Below are 23,374 nucleotides of genomic sequence, written 5' to 3'. Positions count from 1 at the left end.
GGCCTGCTCCTGATTGGAGCCTCTAGCCACCATCATAATATAAATAAATACATGAATCACACATGAAATACTTTCCTAATTTTACTTTCAGGGTAATTGCTATAGTTACTACATCAATGTTATTGCAATCGTGAATGGGTGGAAGGCAGTTCATCCGATCACAAATGGGAGGGAAAGCAGTTTGTTCAATTATGTCTGGGAGTACGGTGGAGGAAGAGATGCGCATGACTAGACAATCTCCCTCTATTAAGGTGCGGGCCACTCCACAGAAATGTTTGAGAACTCCTGCCTTTAGAAATCAGTTTAAAACCCACAACACCCATTTCCTTTTATTTTATTTTTTAAACAGATTTAGTGCTCTACAAAAGTTCAAGATTGACCGCCTTGGAAACCAAAGGCCAGAATTTATCCACAGGGCTACTAACAACCTCAGCTCAAGCTTCCTCATACAGTGCTCCTGTTTGGCATATAAGGGGGTGCCCTTACAATTTTCCCCCCTAGGTATAGCTTGGAGGGTAGGTCGGGGGTGGGGGTGGGAAGGTAAGCAAACTTTCTCTGGCAATTGGGCAAGTGCTAGTAAGTCTTCTATCAGTGGGGTAATGCAAATGAAACTGATCACATTCTGGTAAATTTCATATTGCTGCCCCCCAGGAAAGTTACATGGGGCAGCAGCAGGGGAAGAATTGTGATATAAGCAGAGATAGGAAGAGCAAAGGGGGATCAGAGGAACAGAGTGTACAGCTGCCCCACTTCCTCTTCCCTAACCACCAGCAGTAGCCAGGGGTGGAAAATAGCAGAGTACTGATTCTGCATTAGCTGCATTACCCGCCTAACAGCAGTGAAACATACCAGATTGCATCAGGTTTACCACAGCTGCTCAAGCCGCTATGGGCACGATGGTATCAGTGAAACTGTTGAGGGTCTTGTAAAACTCTAGGGTTGAGATGGTGACACTGCCAAGAAGTGGACCTATTCGTGCCAATCATGATCATCATTTTTGTGATGTGTAAACCTAGGCACTAGGGTGCCATACCAAGCTGATGGGTGCCTTCTAAATAGCATGCTTGACTCTAGTTATTATAATGAGCCTATCAACTCCATTTCCATGGACCACTGAACAGTCATCAGATGCTAACTGTATTCAGTACCCTCACACTTGAGACCATGAATTTCACGCAGGCTCCAGTCTCTGAAAATCTCCAGCATTTTAAAATGTAACCTGAAGACAGGGTAGAAGGCTGACTGCTTGCTGGCATGCAACTTCTAAGGAGTTATTAGAAATCTGCCTACAGACATACCTATTGGCAGGTAGCTTTCTGACTGGTGAGCCTTTAGGGAGAATCTTTTCTCCTGGACGTGATCCAAACTAGCTGGCTGGCTACCACTTTTTTCTTTGTTTCTGAGGGGGAAAAAAGCCAACACAACAATATATCATTAAAGTGCAGTAGGACAATCTTAACATACAGGACCAACCTTCAGTTGTGCCAGAACTAAGGAGAGTCCTCAGCTTCCCACTTACAGCCGCTTAAAGGGCCTTTAGTATGGGTGAAGATCTGGCTCTGAGCATTCAGTACTGAGAGTTATTGCTTTGTGCAACATGGCAACAGGTCTGTAATTGTACAACATGGCAGGGCAGAAATTAATGCTTTACAGGTTCTCAACCTTTTGCATGCTGTGACCCCCTCTTACAGCAGAGGAAAGATTTGTGACTCCTTTTCTCTCCTAGCCATACAGGAAGGGAGGAGGGGTGTGTCCCCTGGTTGGAGTGTGTGTCACAACCCTCAGGTTAAGAACCCATTCTCTAACACAGTGATACTCAGACCTCAGTGGTTCAGGAGCCAAACTAACAATCAATATTACCCAAAAGAGCCACAGTAGTTTGAATTCATTGTTTCATTTACTATAGAACTATACATTCAGATTTAAACAATATGACTGGAGAAATATTTAGTTTATTCTCACAGCAAAATGGCTGACCAAGTATTATTATTATTTTATCAACTACAATTGGTTAATAACATAGTAAAAGCATCCTGATTGGTTAATAATTAAATCACACCACTGTTTTAATATCATGTGCTGCAAATAGCTGCAGGAGACATATTAAAGAGCTGCTTGCGGTTCACGAGCCTCAGTCTGGGTATCACTGAGCTAACAGAAAAGAAAGCTGCCCTTCCATTTCTGCCCTGGTTCAGCCACAGGAGAGTAAATAAGGACATGCTTTGGTTGACATTCCCAGGAAAAGCAGATGCAGAATATTATTTACAGGCTTTGGATGAACGACTGCTCAGCCAACATGCAGTTTTCATAAAAGGCATTAACAATGTCTACCAACTGCATTTCTCAGTTCAAGAGCAGACATCATTAGCGGTCCAGACCCCACTGCTGCACAAGCAATCCTCTGCATCTGTCTGAAGTTCCATGGACTTCACTGCGACTCCTTGTGGGCTAGCCCCTCCTCCCCCAGAGTCCCGTTCAAGTCAGGGTGGCTCCATACAGGCATAGGTGTCCAGCTGTGCAGATCAGATTCCAGGATCCAGGCCAGACTCCCAGACAATGATTTGGAATTTTTGTCGTCAAAAAGTTGCTTTAGCAGTTTGGTTCCCTTTTTTGTTGGCATGCTAAGACTTTTTTCAGTACAACACCTGAACTGAGCAGTAATGAAGAACTACGCTCCATCAGCTGTCTCCTTCCAGACAGTCAGCTTTATTAGTGCACTTTATTTTAGTCATCTCACGTTATCTCTTTTTAACTATCTTAACCCATTTGTGGCATTTTTTTTCACAGCAACAGAAGAAAGAGGGCTCACCTTGAGAAAAACAACAAACTTTTTACTTTTTTTATCCTTCAATTTACGTTTAGTATTTTTATTATTTCTAAGCTACAGCACAAGCTGCACCATTACTGTACTTGCAGAGCCTGAGTCTGATTTCACTCACTCTGGTTTGACACCATTAACTTCAGTGGAGAGGCTCCTGATTCACACCAGTGTGAGTGAAAGGAGAACCAGCACTGCAGAGCCCAAACACCATCTCGCTGAGGAAACAGATCTCACTGCAAAACCCCTGAATCATGTTTTTTCAAAGATATTTTAGAGCTGATTATTTTCAAAATCTGATTACACCATTCATCTAGTTTGTTAGAATATCTGTACTTAAATTAGGCTGCTGCCATAGTCAAATGGCATCAGTAATCTCTGTGTTTTACATTAATATAATTGAAGACAGAGTTACCTTAAAGCTCCTTATTACAGCTGTTAGTCCTCTAAGGCCTGAGCCAAAGCTCACTGGAGTCAGTGAGAGTCTTTTCACTGACTTCACTGGGCTTTGGATCAGGTCCTTAAAATGAGTTATTAGATGAGACTGTGAGGCCTGATTCTTTCCCCATGAAAGTAGAGGATAAAACTCCCATTGACTTCAATGGGAGCAGGATTGGATTCTTGACTCCCTTTTAAGGATGATGGTGGAACAAGAGAAAAGTACCTTAAAAGATTTCCTCTGGTTAAGCTGTGCTCCTGGGACTGCACGCCGCATATACTGAGCCTTACTGCTGTCTCTGTTTTGCCTTCAGTGATATTGCATTCTCTTTGTCGAACTGGAGATACTCCGTACTTTTCCTCTAGACACCTCAGTGGCACGGTCCGGTTGATAGGCTGAAAAATAATTGCTCCACTCTGCTTTGATATTGGCCTGCGATTCCCCACATAACATCTCACTAACCCAGGGATGCTGTCGAAACTTTCAAGTTCGAACTGATACTGAACACGGCAGTAGGCTTCATTGAGTCTGAGGACTGTCCTGTTGATTTTGAAATGTTGAGAGATGTTTTTCCACTGACAGGTAAGAACAAAGTTTCCAGGACTGGAGAGAGAATCCCTAATCAGGAAATCTCCGTCTCTCTGAACTAGGCTTTCTGCCACCTTAGAGAGAAAACATACAAAAACAAAAAACCCACATTTAGAATCAGAAGAGGAATACTCAGCCTGGGCTAGTATCACATCAGTAGAGTCTTGTTATTTAATCCTAAATGTCGGGCCCAATTCTGGCGGCTCTGTGAGCACAGGTTTAAAACCAGAAAAGACAGGATAGAGGAAAAGCGTGGGGCAGAATGTTGCCCTCTCTAATTCTGGCTCCTTCTAAAATCCACAAGCCATTCCACAGACTTTCTACAACAGGAATCTGGAAGGACCTTCTAGGACAGGGCCAGAGAACGCAGTTTGTGTGCATATTTCCCCAATTTGTCAAAAGAAACTAATCTGTATATACCTCAAGAGAGACAAAAGAGCTATTTTTAAAATGGGTTTCACACCATTCTTCTCTTTGTTTTGCAATATGCACATAAAAGCTGAAAAAACCCATTTCTTTTAGAACCAAGCTGGCCCTTCCCATTGGACAAACATTAATTCATTAATTTTCAAACCACAGAGCTGCCTGTTTCTGGCTGCTCTGCCCAATGTTCAGCATCTGCTGATGGCAGCAGGAAAGCTCATAACTATGAGAAACAGCATTTGCCAGGTGCATGTTGATGACGAGCCAGCAGGGGGAGCTCATGATGTTTTTCCATTCATAGAATAGACTATCAGGGTTGGAAAGGACCTCAGGAGATCATCTAGTCCAACCCCCTGCTCAAAGCAGGACCAATCCCCAATTTTTACCCCAGATCCCTAAATGACCCCCTCAAGGATTGAATTCACAACCCTTTTTGGTGTAGACGACCAAAATAAAAAGATAGCTACTCCAAATAACTATTAATCATTATTACTACTAGTATGCTGTTTTATCATTTCAAACTAAAGAAAGGGAGAAGATTGGAACATTTTAAAATTCTGGATAATCATATTAATCTAAATTCAGGCCAGCAGCTGAACAACAATATTAGAGGACAGAGTGTAGCTCATCTACAGCACAGAGGAGCATTCTTACCTCTCCTCATTGGATGATTTTTTATTTGTTAAAAGTATAAGAAACAGTGGATTTCTTCCCTCAGTCTCATTTCTCACCAGGGCATATTAAGTAAACTATACCAGACACTGTTTTTTTCTCACACTGGAAGGCATTCCTTTCTACTGAATTGCTGATCTCATGCAGCCTCTGTAACACGCCAGTATTAACCTGTCTGTATCTGTATATGAAAGCCCACAGCTTTGCCTGTGAAAGGAAGACCCTGGAGGGACGTACCTGCCGAGGAATGCGTCCATGGTACCAAGCATGGCTACGTAAGTCTTCGCTGCTCAACTGCAGCTCTTCCTCTAACTCTTTCTTCAGCTTTTCTGGGGTGTTGTCCATAATCTGCCTCTCTTTAGAAAACTGCAATAAAGATTAAAAGGTTTGACTGTGCCAGGTTTAGTCATTAACATTTTATATCACTCAAAACTTTCATCCCATATGTCACACAATCTGCAAAAGCTACTGGAATATGGGTGCTACGTTTAACAAGCTGACCTGCCTTTGATCCCTAAGTTGTATTTGCAAAAACTAGTGTCAGGTGAGAAGGTGCGTAATGACGACACACTGTACTGAGTGCATAATAAATGGCCCATCTGCCTATCGAGAGAGAACATGCACCTACTGAGCCACTTCAGTAATTGCATCTTCCCAAGATAAGAAGCAGAGATGGGTCCAAAGCTTCTGCCCCCGCCCCAAGACTTTGTAGTTTAATTCAGATCTGAACTTTGCTTTTTTGCCCCATTCTAAGAAAGCATATCCTAAACTATCAGGACAGATACAGAGTGTACAATTCAGTACTTATGCTGCATGAGAAATATCTGCCTTATTAAAGGCAAGTTTCCCTTAAAACACTTACTTCTAAGTAGAAGTACAGCCTTATTGAAGCCTGCATCTTCTGGCATTTCTCCTTATTCCTTCCTGAAGAGAGCAAAAATCTTGGTTCCCGTTAGGGCACCTCCCTACAATGTGTAAGGTCTTCTGGGGGATTCCTCTATCTCCATAATATAACAACCGTAAGATCTTCTATGGGATTTCTCCCCCTTTCAACAAGCGCAGGATATTCAGGGGGTTGCCGTGTCCCTCTATTCCCAAATGACGTACCACTTCCATCTGGGGTCCTTATTCTTTCTCTGGAGTGTGACTAGAGTGACTAGACGTCCTGATAAAAATCGGGAATGTCCCGATATTTAACCCTTTGTCCCGCATCCCGATCAATGTACAATTGGGACCGCATCTGTCCCGATATTCAAGAAAGGAGGCAAGCGGGAGGGGTGAGTAGGCGAGCAGCAGGCGGAGGCAGGTGTGAAGAGGCGAGTGTGTGGGGGGGGGGGGCGAAAAGGCAAGCAGCAGGCGGGGAGGGTGAAGAGGTGATTGGTGAGCCAGCGGTGGGCGGGTAGGAGGCGATCAGCGAGCCAGCAGCAAGTGGGGGTTCTCGGAGCAGGTATGGGGGTTTCTGGCAGCGGAGTGAGGAGGTGAGTGGTGGGTGGGGGGACTGAGGAGGGACGCAGTAAGCCAGCAGCAGGCCGGTGGGTGAGGAAGGGCACGGTGGCGGGACGGAGGGGCCGAGCAGGAACGGAGCCTGGGAGAAGCAGGGGTGGACTGTGGGCAGGGTCGATGGCACCCCAATGTGTCCCGATATTTTACTGTTGTGATCTGGTCACCCTAAGTGTGACTTTGGTGATCCATGAAGGGTGTGGCTCCTTCTCCAGAGAACCACTAAGGATACTGTTGTCCAATTTTCCAGAAATTCTCAAAGGGGAGACGTTCTTTGGACATTCTAACTTCCTCTGCAAGGCCTGGGATTTAAACTTAGGGTTTGATGTTGCTGAAATGCCTTCAGAAAGCACCATATGTTCAACTATCAAATATTTTAATGGGATTCGGCTATTTGTGGAAACCGACATGATGCTACACTGATCCTGGAAAGAGACAGATGATACCTCCAAAAAATAAAATAAACAAGCCAGAGCTAAAGTGACACGGAACGTTGGACCCCTGATAGGAGGTGGGTTACAATGAAACAATAACCACAGAACATTTTTCCCCCTATGGACAGACACTTCTTTTTTTTTAAGTTATTTGGATGGGATCCAAGGCGCCCAGATTCCTTTCACAGGACACTTTGATTGAATGGTACAATTTATGGATTGTTTATAAAAAGACTGGAGAACACTGCTGTTCACCCACTGATCACAGTCTTTCTGTGATCGCTGTGCTCTCTAGAGTTTCCATCATTGCGTCCTTTCAGCATATAACAGAGAGCAGATGCTGTGTGTTTTGAGCTCCCATCAACAAGCCTCGGTGCAGTCTGGGATAGACCAAGTTACAACTGTTTGTTAGAGAGCATATTCTTGATGGAAAAATTTCAGGAGAGGTGGGCATTCTGCTGCCCACATCATTTAAACAGATTCATTCTAAGATGAATTTTCTTCCTATCTCTTCCAAGGAAAAACTATGTGCCTTTTTAGACAATAAATAGTTGAAGGTTTAGTTTATACAGTTGAGGTCAATGAAGCACTATAGTAGCACTTTAAACCCCCCTGCAATTTTGTTTGTCAGCCATGTTACCATGCTGTTTACACAGGTGAACATGGTTAACAGGGATACTCATGTTGTGCAACAAGGGACAAGTCCTGCTCCTTCTCCTGCAGCCAGGATGCCTCTCTGCTTCAGGGATCGGGCAGGATTTGGGGGTTGGGTGTATATCCTATACATGGAGCTCCCTGCACAGCAGCATGCAGTGATGGGAGGGCACAGAAGGCCACAGCTTGGGTGCAGAAAGAATCATGTAAGGGACTACGGCAAGGACTCTGGCCACTGATGTAGAGGAGTCTCGACAAATAAGCTCCCTGGTTGCATTGCAGCCTGTAGGGGAGAGGATTTGTAGTCTCCCCATCCCTCACAATACCTGTGTTTGGTGCCTGGCTCAGCTAGTTGGGCCAAGCACTCAGTGTAAGATTCCTCCCACATGCACTGCATAATTTAGAAAAACGGGGGCATAGATATAAACAATAGGCCAAGTCATCCCTCCCTGCAGTAAAGCAAAGTAAATGAGCATTGCACAGGGGACCTTCAGAGGGGTGGGGTGGACGGAGCCATCCTTCCTGCAGCTGTGGCCTGTGGAGCACTAATGAGTCACTTTTGCAGCTGCTACTTCAGCTCTGCACAGCTGTTTCACTCTCCCCTGTGGTGCATGTGAGTGTCTGTGCATGAATGAGTATCCAGTAGATCAGCAAATTGGCAGATCCACTGAACTCAGCTCCAGCATCGTCATCACTTAGCTGCCCAGCGCAAGATTTGCACCAGTGATCTTTAAATACAAGGAAAGGTGTGAAAGATTAAAAATATTATCCTACACTAAATGGGTTAAAGCTAAATGAGATACAATTATAGCATTTGTATGGACTAAAGAGGCATACTGTTGCATCTGCATGACAACATCATGCCGATTATATATTTGCAGTTACTTAGGGAAGTTAGTGTCAGGGCGGGCTCCAGGCATCAGCTTTCCAAGCGGGTGCTTGGGGCGGCATTTAGAATGGGGCGGCAGCCCGTGTCCCGCGGCGGCAATTCGGCGGCTGCTCTGCCGCTCTTCCTGCCTCAGTGGCAATTCGGCGGCGACTGCCTGGGTCTGCAAAATTGGTAGAGCCGCCCCTGGTTAGTGTACAAATCTAGGATGGGATTTTCAAAAGTAATTAAGGGAGTTAGCTGCCCAGTTCCCATTTTAAGTGGCTAGATGTTGGGCACTTAAATTGCCATAGGGAGTTTTAAAAATACTAGCCCAAATCAAAATAACTCGGTGCACAAATGTAATTCTAAATATCTTGTATATACATCTACTGTATTAGATGGAACACATTTATCAGACAGTATTTCTGTAGTGTAGTTGTTCATGGATTGTAGCTCCTAAATAAAGAGTTTTGATGTAATCTATTGCTTATTGCAAATTTTCTGGATATAAAAAAAGCAGTATTTATATCATTAATCAAGGGTCGCTCTAGAAATGAGACCATTTCAGTGGTGGGTGACGCTATTACTGTATAATGGAATATGACTTTGTGACATGCTACAGGACCAATCAGGATGAAAGATGCTACAGGTCTATAAAATATAATCATGCCAGACCTTCAGCTCAAGAGTGAATTTCAATCATAGTGAACAATGCTGACAACTAACTTTTATCTTACAGATGGAGGTTGGGTTATCTATCACAGCTGTTCTCATCAGGATACAGGAACATATTTAATATAATACAGGAAATAAATCATGGGTAACTGGATTATTCACTAGCTTTAAAATGAAAGTAATGAAACAGTGTGCTCATCATAAGAAAAACATTTTTAAGGAATCCAATTTAGCCAAATAGTTAACATTCATGATCAGCCTTTTAAACTCACAACAGACTGGAACCTAGAATAAAAATGGTTAGATTTGAAACTCTTCAGGGGAGGGACTGAGTCTTCCTATGCATCTGTGCAGCACCTACCACAACAGGGGCATCCTACAGACAGTACTACCATTAGCCCAAATCTATTTATAAAACTGTGGTATTTGTACTTAGAGAGCAACAGCAAATAAATCATATATTAGATTCATTTGTCTTGACTTTTTTTTTTTTTTTAATTGAGCAGCATTTGTCTTAATTTTGTGTCTTGGACAGAGACAAACGCTTTGTCAGCAGTTATCTAATAATAATAAACAATAAAGAGGTTTGAATGGAGCGTTGCTTCTACCATGCATTTGCAGAGAGATGGTGGAGTGGGTGATAAAAGTCTTTTCAACCTCTAAATATGATCCTATTATTCCAATCCGTGTTGTGACATAACTCACTCGGACAGAGAAACAAGGAAGCATGCAGCTCAGATTCCTCAGGATCTCCAATCGGTAATAACAACTCCTTCATATGCAGCCCTGATACTGCAAGGAGAACCATGTAGGCAAATCCCTGTGCCTGCACAGAGCCACTTTGACTTCATTAATCCACAAGGGCCTGCCCAAGGGATTCCCTCAGTGTTGAATTCTGCTAAGATCCCAGTGGGAACACATGGTCCCAAGCTTTTAATTTTCAGCAAAACGTTTAAAATGACCACTGCAATTATTTTACCATTTTTCCAATTAAACTTGTGGCGTTTATCACATTGTACGAAGGATTTCCCCTCAAGTCTCATTAAATCTAGGATCACAACCTGTCATTAATTCCATAGGCTTGTTTTGATACTATATGTGATTTTGCATTTCAAAGGCAAACATAAGCTGTTAGGTGCAATGAAGATTGGAAAATACCAGTGAAGTTCAAGAAAATCAAATTCCAAAAGATTCACTCCATTTTGCCTGTTTAGGATAAACTATCAAAAGTGACTTGGATTATCATCATATATTATATGTATGAAATTTGACAAACCTATTGTTCTGGGAAGTTCCTATTAAAATATACTATTCTCACATCCAAATGAAAATGATTATTTTTATTTGTGCAGATGGGATTCTTCCAAAGAGACCTCTCTACTACAGCAGGCCCTAGTTCTTAATCCTCCATTCAGAATGAATTGCATTAGGATAATTTTGAACGGTGCCCATTGCTCTGTAGCAACTTTGGGCAGGTCTACACTACAGCCTAAAATCAATACAACTTACGTCACACAGGGGTGTGAAAAAGCCTTCCCTCCCACCCCAAGCAAGGCAAGTTTTGTTCTGTTCCACTGACACAGCTTCCACTTCTCACTGAGGTGGAATAATTATGCCGACGGGAGAGCGCTCTCCCTCGGCATAGCGCGTCTTCACCAGATGCACTGCAGCTGTGCCGATATAGTGCTGTAATGTAGACTCGCCCTTTGTCTGCAAGCTAAACTCATAATTGTTGTTTATCCTGTAGACTAACGGGGCAGATTCCACTCTCCCCTACACAAGTGTAAATCTGGAGTAACTCCATTAAAGTCAATGGAGACACATCAGTTTAATACGAGAATAAGGAGGAAGAGAGTCAGGCCCACTGTTTTACATACATCCCCAAAGCTTATGTTGCTTCTGCTTTGGAGGCTTATCTCAATTCTAATGGGAAGCAATAAACCAAATCTGGTTTCTATCTGAGTTTGAGAGTCAGGTATTATATAGTCAGAGAATGGGTAGAACAAATTAAATAATCTTAATTTACACTAAAAATGGATAGGAAGCAACGATAATAATAATAAAACCTAACCTAATCCAAATTGGCTGGAATTATGAAGACACAAATGGTTTTCTTTATAAAATATATGTTGGAAACTGTTCAAGATGTTTACTGCACAAAATCTCCAGATGAATTTTTGGTTACCCAGGGGATTCACTGTCATATCTCTGTGTAGCCTGTTGGTAAAGTATTATTTACTCAAAGCACATCTAAGGACTGTTACAGTTGTTTCAGTAGGTCTCAACTTTCCTGATAAAAGGTAACCCGAAACCCTGATGAGGTTTTCATCAGACCATTCGCTAGTATCTTCTGCTCATGCAGCTTCCCTTATGTCCTTCATCCTCATGATAGTATTTCAATTATTTCCTGCTGCTATGGGCACAGTTTAGCTAGCAGACATTTAAATTAGCCCCAAGAGGCAGCCTTGTTATTTTCTGATTCTTCTTGCTTTGAAAGGAAAAGCTCAACTTTTGAGAAGGCTTCAAAGCAGAGAGCAGTATTAGAGATCAGTGAATCAATTAGGAAAAAAAAGGGGGCATCACCTGAACCAGGAATTGAACCAACCCTACACCTTGCCCAAGGTTCTAATAAATTCAGCTACATATCCCACAAACCCATCTTTTCCCCAACCCACCACAGGCCTCCTGCTCTTGGTTAAGTCCATCCTGAAGTCTTTGCTAGCCTAGTTGCAATCTTCAGATCTCACAAGTTCTGGCACTTTCTTAGAATAGATGAGGGGAGGAGGGAGGTATGCCCTGGCTTCAGATACTGAGAAAATCCCAGAATTCACATGATTTGAACAGAGCAGCTGTCCAGAGTGCTAGACTGAAAACTCCCAAAGGAATAGAAGCACAGGTGAAAGGGATGTTGGGGATTTGGGAGGTGAGGGAGAGCAAGACAGGAGAGGAGAGGAGATGAAACAGAGGAGAAGTATTGAGGAAAAGAAAGGGAAAACTCACAAGGTCTGGAAAAGCTTCCAAACTGTAGGGAGTGAGTGGGGCTCATCTGAATCCAACCCCAATTTTCTCAGGTTGCTCCTCTCTCATAATAATAAGAGAAGATTTGGCCTAGATAAGGTAAGAGAAACTCAATATTTACTGTAAAACTCATGGCTTCCGTTTAAAATGTACACTTACTGCAGTAAGTTTAACCTTGCCTTCTTTTGACATTTGCTGTAAGTACCTGGCACTGCATGTATAAAGATATTTAAAGGTATTGGATACCACAAAACATCCTTTACAATTCCCTACCCCCTAAACTACTAAACAAGACAGACTTGCATCAAGTATTTCACATGTATAGGTGTAATCACCTGCAAAAAATATCCCTAATGGGATGCTATTTGAAAGCATTGTGTTTGGTCCTTATTCTCTCCTGCCTGGTGGTTTTATTGCACTTAGCCTGTAAAACTGCAAGCATGCAAAACCCAGACTAATTTCAAACACTACTTTGGGGGAAGTGGAGGGATGGAAGACTCTCTTGCTAAATGGTACATCTTGAACCATAGCACTGACTTCTCTGCTTAGATTTCCCTTAATTTCTCACAAAAAATGGAAAATGTTTGTGGAACTAAGATGGTGTGTGACAGATATCGCAACCACATGCAACATCTTTGGGGATCATAGTACATTAAGTGTGTGAATGGTTTATGTATCACTATGGGCCAGGAATTGTATGCAACTCCAGGAAGAGGGATGCCACAACTCCTCCATGAACTAAGAACTGTGGGGGGTGATTAAGGTAAATCACTCTAGGACAGGTGTAAACACCTCTAGAGAGGTACCAACCCCTGGGGAGGCTTGCATATACTAGTTCAAACTGGATTTTCCAGAGACCAACAGATAAAGAAAGAACTTTTGGCATAAAAAGGCTGTATTTAAACAGACCCAATGCCTTCTTTCTGATCCAGCAAATGAATAGGACTTTCTGTGTAAGCGCCCCCACCCTTGCAGAAGGATTTTGCCTACTAGAGCCTCATATATTGATGCATGCAGCTTCTTCTATTGTTTTTAATGTTTTCCCTGTAATGCTTTTACCTGAGGAATAAATGTGCTTGTTTAGAAGAAGCTGTGTGTTAACTGGTAGCTACTGTTCAGAGCCCTTGAAGGGAAAGCAAAGCACAGGTGCTGGCCTTTAGCTAGACTGGCTTGCTGGGGATATTGCAGTGTAGGGCAGGGGAGCTGTGCAGCCTTAAAATCCCCAGTCAGAAGGGACTGGGACAAGGGTCCTCAGCCAGAGATAAGTGATGGCCGGACACGTGAGAGCTGACTGGGCATTCCTGGACAATGTGAAACTTTAAGTAAATTAATACAATGGCAGCAGCTACAAGAGGGGCACATCTTGACTATAGCACACAGCCCATATTTTTAGGTCAGGTACTGGGAAAATCCAGAGGAGGAAAGAAGTTTTCCCCAAGGTAGCGTTCCATGGCTAATACTGCAGATTCAGGGCTTCAACACACCCTGCAGCTGCTGCCCTCCCCAGTCATGGAGGAGAATGGCAGGTGGCTACCCATTTCCACACTTCACAGAAGGTGTGGACCCCTGCATAATCTCCCTGAAACCCATCCCCCAGCACAGTGGAATCACACCAGTTCAAATGAGGTCAGAGCCTTCTACATGTAGGGGTGCAGGAGACAGAATTTGGCCCAAAAGAGGGAGACATAAAACTGATCTAAACTGAATGATGTAACAAGGAAAGGTCAGGCCCAACTGCCAGCTTGTTCAGGAGAAAGTTTTGAAGTTCAGACTGATTTAACTCTCCCTTTGAGATGTCTCTATTTGATTCACTCTACATTTGAGATGGCCAATATATAGATCTTAAACTGAGCCAAGGGAACCCTAGAATTAACCAGAGATCTGAACTAAGACAGAGTGGAATGACATTTTATGGAAAACCCAAATGGGCACTGGCTGAAGAATCGTGAGTCTCTAGTGTCAGCTGGGAACTTTTGGAGGAACAACTGGTGAAAAGTATCAGTAACAGGCAAACTTCAATCATCATCTCACTGACTTTCTTGAAATTCAAGTCAGTCACACAAGCTGAGTGTCCTTTGCCCACCACAAGGCAAGGAGCGTGGGGCCCTTCTGACATTTATGGAGATGTTCCTGAATGGAAGAGCCACATGAACATTGATCTGGTTTATGCCCAACAGGCATACAATACAATATCACAGGGTTCAGTCAAGTGCTCACTGAAACCAACAGAAAGAATCTCATTGGCTGCAGTGGGCTTTGGGTCAGGCCTATGTTGTACAATCCTTCACTCCAGTAAGAAAATAATACCCTCCCTACAACCCAACTGTAAATATAACTCAATCCTTAATTCCTGAAACGACAGCATTCACAGACTAGGGAATATGGTTCACCTTTAGCTAATGGAGCCTAAAGCTTTGAATTCTTATGTGTCACAATCCTAAAGTTCCTATTCCACTGTTGAATGGTACTTGCTCAGGAAAAATTCCCCTTAATTGCAATGGGGATTTTTGCCCGAGTAAATCTTAAGGACTGCCAGATTTGGCCCCATGTGCTTATGCAAATGTATTTGAGAAATGCTTATGTCCAATCTATTACTAAGAAGCCAAATGCTGATGTATGTACTCACGTAAAGCTCCCACTTCAGCAAATGGGAATAGGCTGAAGCAAGTACAGAGTAAAAAGTAAGCATGGAGTTTAGGAGTTTGAACAAAGAAGGAAAATTGTGGTAACAAAGGCACAAAGTAGCCTTGGGTAGTTCTCAAACATAAAGACAATCGTTTATCTCTTTTAGCAACACATTCCATGCACCATCTTCACTACACCCACTATAGCCATGCTCAGAAAAAGAACTGGGGTAGCACAGATATCAGTTACGTGTGTGTTAGAGGGCATGTGGGAGTGGAAATCTTATGAATTATGTAAAAGTAGCATGAGAACTCAGAGAGAGGAGCTTTCCCCTTGGAAGATCTTAGGACATGCAGACAGGTCAAGAAGGAAAGAAGATCTTTTCAAACATGATTTTTTAAAAAAAATCAGCCTTGCTACCAAGGATGCAAAACAAACCTCATTGCAGATCCTGAAGTCAATGGGGAGCCAAGCTTCAGAGAGTTATGTGAAATTTCATAGTATCTTGGTAAGTTATTCCTTCCCAGCCCAGACTCTCCAACAACAACAAATTTTATGCCAAAAACAAAGATCCAAAAGCTGGGCTGTGGTGACTTGCTAGCTCATGGTATCAGACTGAATATCCTTCATGTGAATGCTGAAACTGGATACGTAAAGCCCAAAGATACCAGTGAATCAGATTTAGATTGTCATGTAGTGAAGAAATATTAGTTAAAAATCACCATCTATAAAAAGCCATTGCAAAGGCCATCTTTCTCTTGGACGAACTTGCAAGGGTGGCCTCTTATAAAAGGCTGCCTGCCTGGGTTACATTCATAACATTAGGACATTACTGGGTGATGTGGTAGTTCTATATACTGGAAGTTTCAAAACCTGGCAGCAATGAGAACTTGAACGGCTTTCCCCTTTTGAACAGCTTCAGAAGAGGGTGAATCATCAGCTGTATAATTAGGCTGTTATGAACAAATATAATATTTGAACAGGTTCTCCCCTTCCAATCGTAAAGAACATATTAACTGAATAGAAGTTGCAACACATTCAGGGCTAAGATGGGGGCTGTTTACCATTTTTACCATGGTTGCATCAGAATTTTCAGATTCTGAATCCCAAAAATGACAGATAGAACTTTTAAAAGGAACCATTTTCAGTGGCTTGAAGCTCACATAATAAATGAGCACAGTTTAGGGGAAGTAGAAGTGCCTCTGCCCATTTCTACAGACAGCTGCCAATCACACTGCAGTTTTCTGTAAATTGCAGTAAACATCTGAACTAGGTGGTGATCCTCATTCTTACTTACTGTTAGTAATTGAACAGGGGTGCACTTACTAAAACACACACACCCCCCCCCATTATCATGATATAGCGTCATTAGGCTATAGAGTTTCTGAACCATTACAACGTAACTAACCATTACGTTGGACTTTACACTCCAATAACTAAAATACCACTTTAGCTGCTGTATTTCTGATTTTCAAGAGTCACAAAGGTAGGTATAATGCATTATCAGTGCTCAGACCCTGTACATGTCACTACAGTGCATGGTGGGACATATATCAGCGTCCATGTGCTAGGCCAGATTCTGCTCTCAGTTACAACTCAAGTCAGTGCAGTTACTGTGGATTTACCTCAGTGTAACAGAACAGAATTTGGTCCTGTGTCTCAAATGCATCCCTGGTATAACTCTACTGATGTCAGAGGATTTATTCAGAATGAACTTGTCCTCGGTAACTGCACAAAGCTGATCCCTAACAAAGTAAAGGATAAATCTCATCTAAATATAATTTTTTTCCATTGAAGTCAATAGGTTTACAGTGGTGTGAGAGAACAACTAGCCCTGAGTTCTTTATCAATGCTGGCACCGAAGTGCATTGGCGTGCTAGAGAAAGGAGGCATTCAGCTCCCTCTCTTGGATCTCATGTTCTCTTGCCCCCTACCCATTTCCATGTCTGACTGTTTTCCCCTCAGCAAGGGTGACCCACTTCCAAAATGTAGGCATGTCTAAAAATAGCAGTTCATTGGATTTAATTAAAGATAAGTCAGCAGTGCCTTCTGGAACACATGTATTGAAATCTATTTTAAATGCTGGAAATCTCTTTAAATAGAACCTTATTTTTGAAAGAGACCAGCTGTAATTTGTTTCTTCATAAAAGGCTTTATTCTTTTCCCATACAGCAAACACTATTAATGTTTCGATTTCTCCAGAGACTATATGGATTAGACCAAATGGAAAATTACCATGACAACACCAGTGTTATTTTAGATATTAGAAATTCATGCCAAGTTAAACAAAAGGCATGGACAAGAATGATCGTTTTAATTCAGTTCTGATAGCAAACAATAAACCCCAACTTCATTTTGAAAGTTGTAGAGCAACAGAACTACAGTGAGAACCTTTAAAATCCCAATTAAAATTAAAAGCAATAAAGTTAACAGGACAGACTCTCCTTTCTTTGATACTGGTGACTACTTCAATGCGGTTGCATCAGTGAAAAGGAGAAGAGAATCTACAGTAGGGTCAAATTTTCAAAAGTGCCAAAGTGATTCAGGAGCCCAAATCCCACTGACTGTCAGGGAGACTGTCTTTAGGCCCTTACGAGCATAAATCTCAGTGAAAGTCACTTTTGAAAATAGGACTAGGCTCCTTAATCACTTTGGCACTTCTGAAAATGAGACCCCTAATATTTTGAAAATGAAGATTAAATATTTCAGGAGGGTATAGGATTTTGTCCCACCAACCATACACAGTGAATGGAAGGTGAAGAAAAATTTAATTACCGGCGCACAGAACAAGCCTGCACTCTACTGAACGCAGTTAGCTTGGGCTGGTGGGGCACTGTGCACATTCCACTCGCTCGCACTGTCAGCAGCATTAACAGGCTTGGGAGAGACACAACCTGCCTTCCTCAGCAAGGTAGCCATTTGATGCAATCATGTTTGATGCAATCATGCAGCTACATACCCGGCTTGTGTAACAATCTGTAGCATGCGTTTTTGTTTTCAAACATAAATCAGGGATCAAGTCTGGGTTCTAGGATTCATTTCAACACAAGCTAGTCTGTAATAATTACAGAAAGCCAGTCTTTAAAATAATCTTAATGTTTGCATTAATTAAACTGTACAGTGGCTGCATTGTGTCTAGATAGTGAAGGCATCTCCATCAGTGAGGACGCTGTCCAATTCTAATCACAATGACAATACCTTTTAATGCTGATAGATGCTCATCTCTGAAAGCCTCAATGCATCTTCTTCACACAAACAAGCTGCCATGTAGGCTCACATATCTACAAACTAAACCCATGAGAGCAGCTCAAACGGAGAACCTGTTTATATGGTTTGGCTATTGTGGTTTTTATTAGGGATGGGGCTGAACTGTAAAACTGATCCAAAGCTCTTTGGAGAGACTTCGATCACAATTGATTGTGGCTCATATGGAATGCGTCCCACTCGGTGTCTGTAAAGTGCTTAGCGCATTTAGGATATTACATAATCTCACATTTTAAATCTACAATAAAATCGGAATTGCCTGTAGGGTTTTAAAATGATACTATAATAAAAGAAAAACTAATGACCTTGACCCAATACAAGTGTATGAGATGCTGTCACTGAAAAGTCCCACCTATTCTTTATAGCATTTTGGCTCCTTTGGACCAATACCAAGGCTTAACTTCTGAACACTATTACCTGAATAGAAAGCAAAGACTGAACACAGTGGCCTAAATTTTCAAATTTAGGTGCTTAAATTTAGGCACCTAAATCTATATTTTGGCATCTAAATCAAAGCAGCCTGATTTACAAGGTACTGAGAACTTGAAGCCATAGGTGCTGGAACTAGGGGTGCGACCGCAACCCCTGGCTTGAAGTGGTTTCCATCATATACAGGGTTTACAGTTTGGTACAATGGCTCTCAGCACCCCGCACTATACAAATTGTTCCAGCACCCCTACTTGAAGTTACTATTTATTTCCATGGGATCTGCTGGGGCTCACTATCTCAAACTCAGGGCACTTTGATTTAGGTGCCTAAATATGGATTTGTGCATTCAACTTCAGGCAAGTAAGTTTGAACATTTTTAAGCCTCTCCTTCAGCCGACAGTACACTATCAAAAGGTACTTCCATTATATGACCATCACACACTGTATCTAAATGTCATTTTAAAACAAACACTGTTGAATATCAACGAGTATGCAGTATAGTTACTGTTATTGCAGAAGGGCACCTACCTTAACTCCAATAATGGATTTACGGTGATAAAAACAGCAAAGAGCTGTTATGAGAGTTTGAAAAACATTACAATCCTTAGGCATTTTCAAATCCTCTGTTCTGTGGACCCTTTGGATTAAAAGCAAATGGTCATCACCAGCAACTTTCAGGAGTTACTTTTGAGCTCTTTTGCATTGCCCTCAGCCTGCCAGGGCTCATACACTCCCCCTTACTCACACATCAATCTGGGACTATTTCCTCAGCTAGTGCAGATACTATCAGTTCAGTGGCTTCAGGCATGCTAGCTTCCAGCCTGCCATGTAGAGAGTGCCAGAATCCGCATGTGATCTATCACACTCACCAATGAAATTCTAACCCTCTGGGAAAGTGCCTCTATTTGGGTATCCCCTTGGATCAGAGTTGCAGTGTACAAATTTTTGAGCCACAGGCTCATGGCAGACTCTTTTTCTCAACAATGTACAACACCTGAGTCACTCACTGCACTCCTAAAGATTTGATTGCTCACTCCTGCTGTCTCTGTTCAGTCACAAAGTATCTACATGTTACATAAATAATTCTGTTTAGCACACAAGTGATAAGGAGAGAGACGGAGAGTGGTTGCCTAGGGCTTGCATGACTCTGTTACTCTTCATAATCAAACAAAATGGTATATACTTAGAGTGTAGATAACCAAGGAAAATGTCAAATCTGTTTATTTTTAATTCGGAAGCTTCTGGCAGCCAGTCACAGGAAAAAAATTGGGAGAAGCCAATTATATCAGCACAGTCATTATTAGCGACATAGCTAATACAACCTTTTGGAGTTTAATTAAGACCATCAACTAACAGCCAGAGCCTGGTGCAGGTCCCACGTAATTGGGCAAGCTGTTAGAAAGGAGAATATACTGTGTAAGTTTGAAAACTTCAGCGTGGATATAAAGTTAAACCTTATCCTCACAGAAGAAGCAGCAGTCATATTTATATATATATGCTGCTCTTCTCTTAGAGAGCACAGTTCCATCCGGAGACCTCTGCAAGGCTGTGGCTGTTAAAGTATTCCCTTTCATCTGTTTCTTTTAATCTCTTCTTGTATTGTGGAAAAAAGTAAATAAAGCATTGCTGATTGGCTCTCTCAACACGGTCATATTTCCTCTTCTCCTACTCTTTTCCTTTCCAATGCATTAGTTCTTGATTATGCTCATAATAAAGAAAAAAAGCAGCACTTAAAATTTTCCTCAAAAAGGTACGGTCACAAATGGATTAGTCACTGCCCTCTACTGGATGGAAGCAAAACTGGTCAACGATCTATCTTAGTCCCTGTATAACTAGGAACTAACAGAGAGTCTTCTCTAACTCAAGTGTTAGGGACCTGTGCTTTTGGAGGAAAGACTGGATTTTTATACAACTTCATTACTGTGACAGTCTGAGTGGCTATGACATGCAGCACAGCAATAGCTGTGAGATTCCTACATGACAATGGAATTGTTACAATATTTTACGAAGTTAAAATCTATAGTACCAGTGGAGAGGAAAATATTAGGAAATGAAGGATGAACAAAGGTAATGGCTATAGGCAAGAAGCTGGATTTAATTTAAAAAATAATTAACGTCCACAACATAAATAGCTTCTGGAACTCACTACCACAGGATACTAGGGAGGCAAATAGTTTAGCAAGATTCAAAACAGAATCGGACATTTTTATTTATGATAACATCTGCAGATGTTTAATTTTAGTTATTTAATTTTAGACGGATTTTTTTTCCAGCCAGAAGTATTTGCTGAAACAGATTCACTGATACTTGTTCCAGAAGCAGTTCAGTAGGAGGTGGTTTTCATGCAAAGCTCCTTTCCACACCATTTGCCTGCTAAGATCACTACAAACACACATACTAAAAAAAAAGAAAAAGCCCTGTTGCCCAGTGGGTGCCCGCCTGCTCCTGACCAGGGTGTGAGCAAGAGAGCTCTGAGGCTCATGTGCAGAAACACTGGCTACTGGCCTGTAAACTCACAAATTGTTAAAAAAAGCCCTGGTTCCAAAATGTGGCCACTTCTTATGGATACAGAGCACAGCAGGGTTCACTTCTCTTAGTATTTTAAATGGAAATGAATTATACGACATTGCAATTTATAGGCCTGATCCTGAAACCCGTACTTATGTGAGTATCTCCTTGGAATCAATAGACCAAATTCTGATTCTGTCTCATCTGAGTTTTTCCAGATTTACACAACTGCAACAGAGAAAAACTGTCCCAAGGTATGTGCATGTATGTGGATCAATCACAGAAAACCAAAGTTTACTTGTGCAGGGGCCTGATCCACTGCCCACTGAAGTCAATGGAAAGAACCCCAAAGTCTTCAGTGGGTGTTGGATCAGGTCACTGCCCTCCAAGAAGTCCCTCACTTCAGAGCTCTATGAGCTGTCAAAGTTTTCAGTCATTACTCTCTTAGTGAATGGAAACCTGCTGCCCCCCACAACAGTACATCCGCTCCAAACATCTGTGCAATGTTGGAAGTAGCCGACCATGGAGATAGATAAAGTTTGAGGGCCTGATCCTTTACTTGAGGTGTGTGTGTGGTATGTGTGTCTCCAATGAACTTAAAGGTGCTCATCTGCATGTCTCAGTGTGGGACTGGGCCCTAAAGCTGCAATTACCCAGCTAGGGAATTCAGAGTCTGCGATTTCTTTGAAGACTGGCACTCTCTGTTCCAGTATTTATTTTAATGTGCAATGATTTAACTCTAGAAACCACAAATTTGAAATGCAGGCAAATAAACCTGTACATTATACTGACTGGGTCTCCTTGGGGCTGGTATGCATGCTGCAGCTCTTCACTGGGGAATAAACAGAGAAAGTCAAGTCAGTATTGACTCTCAGCTTTGCTTTCACCATCCTCTTCCTCCCTTTCGTAAAGACACGGTTTCCACCACATGGTTTCAGTCTGGTTGGGAACGAGGGTACTATCACTACAGAACTGTCCAGCTAACTTCCATTTTAACCATGGACCATCTAGTCATCGTGGCGCACACAAAGTTCTGCTAGTTCAGGAGCACTGAGTCCAGTGGCTGACAGGAAGGTGATGGGTGGGAGGCCAAAGGGCTTCTAATAATAAATAATAATAGTAGAGCACACTATTTTGCCCTTCTATGGTATATTTCATCCAAGAAAGCCAAAGCATCTTTCAGATATTAAACTTGGCCCTGCAGTACCACTGTGAGACAGGTATTATGGGTACAGATGGACAAAGTCAGTCACCTGGGGCTAGAAATTCAGAAGAATTCAAGTCCCATCTAGATACCTAAATAAAGGCTGTACAATCAAAAGATTTGCACCTAGAACCTCTCATTGTGACACTTATGGCCAGACTTTCCAAAAACACTCAGGAACCTACACTGTCAACTTTGCTGAAAACCTGGCTCATTGTTTTGGTGCCTAAATGAGAACTCAGCCTTTTAAATAAGCTGGCCCAAATTACAGATGCTGAGCTCCTCTGAATATCTGTGTGGCCCACAAGAGCTGCAATGATTTGTCCAAATCCGAGATGATTTGTCCATGCTGGGGCAGAGCCAGAAGTGCAATGGACGGGTTCCCGATTCCCACTACTCTGCTTTCACCAGTAAACAACACTGTCTCCTTTTTTTAGCTGACCACAGTCGCTATTCCACATCAGTGGGTATGATCAAGTTTTTAATTCAGATACAAATTCTGACTAATTCCTTCATGCAAGCAACTACAAGTACAAGTACAAGCAAGTACAGTCTATCACCAAGAAAACATGACCGGTTGTGAAGAGGTTGAAATCATGTCATCTTTAGGACTGGTTCTAAATTCACCCTCTCAGATACCTAGATATATTAGATACAAAAAGCACATAGTTACCAGTCTGTGTAAACATGGGGCTTTTAAATATATGGGAATGGGGGAGTGTGTGAATTCTGATCCCACCCTCCCAGGGTGAGGGGGGCTGGCTGAGAGAGGGACTCTAAGAAACTCCTTCTCAAAACTGCACCTTCAGCTGAGCCCTGCAGCTCCTCTCACACCAGTTACAGACATTCAAAATATCTATCAAGGATTCAGAGAGAAACGGGCATTGGGAAAGATCCAACCACTATCTTGGAGTTTGGCTTTTTTCATGGTCAGGTCTAATTTAGCACACATTAGTCCATGACCATGGAAACAAGGGCATTTCAGGCTACCTATGGTGAATAGCTGTTCAGTTAGGCCTGGTCTACACTATGGGGTTAGGTCGAATTTAGCCGCATTAGGTCGATTTTAAAATGAATGTGTCCACACAAGCAAACCCATTCCGTCGACTTAAAGGGCTCTTAAAATCTACTTCTATACTCCCCGGTGAGGGGAGTGGCGCTAAAATCAACCTTGCTTGGTTGAATTTGAGGTAGTGTGGATGCAAATTGACGGTATTGGCCTCCGGGAGCTATCCCAGAGTGTTCCATTGTGACC

At 42.2% G+C, this 23,374-nt stretch overlaps 1 protein-coding gene across 2 annotated transcripts in view; it reads right to left on the bottom strand.

Annotated features, from left to right (window-relative positions):
• The window catches only part of BCAR3 (BCAR3 adaptor protein, NSP family member), a 91,327-nt gene that overhangs the window by 13,694 nt on the left and 54,259 nt on the right, over positions 1 to 23,374 (bottom strand). Inside the window, exons 1-4 of one of the 2 annotated variants that reach the window (XM_073358224.1) lie at positions 18,936 to 19,055; positions 5,178 to 5,306; positions 3,483 to 3,919; positions 1,299 to 1,399 (exon numbers count right to left, since the gene is read on the bottom strand). In XM_073358224.1, coding sequence (XP_073214325.1) covers positions 1,299 to 1,399; positions 3,483 to 3,919; positions 5,178 to 5,306; positions 18,936 to 19,019 — 751 coding nt within the window. In that variant the 5' untranslated portion in view covers positions 19,020 to 19,055. Of the gene's footprint in view, positions 1 to 1,298; positions 1,400 to 3,482; positions 3,920 to 5,177; positions 5,307 to 18,935; positions 19,056 to 23,374 lie in introns of those variants that run through there. The other variant, XM_073358223.1, reaches the window with a different exon arrangement.

This window comes from Lepidochelys kempii, chromosome 8, assembly GCF_965140265.1.
Source record: "Lepidochelys kempii isolate rLepKem1 chromosome 8, rLepKem1.hap2, whole genome shotgun sequence".
In the NCBI taxonomy this organism is placed as follows: Eukaryota; Metazoa; Chordata; order Testudines; family Cheloniidae; genus Lepidochelys; species Lepidochelys kempii.
The sequence above is the reverse complement of the archived record's forward strand: the minus strand, read 5'-3'. Positions and strand labels throughout refer to the sequence as shown.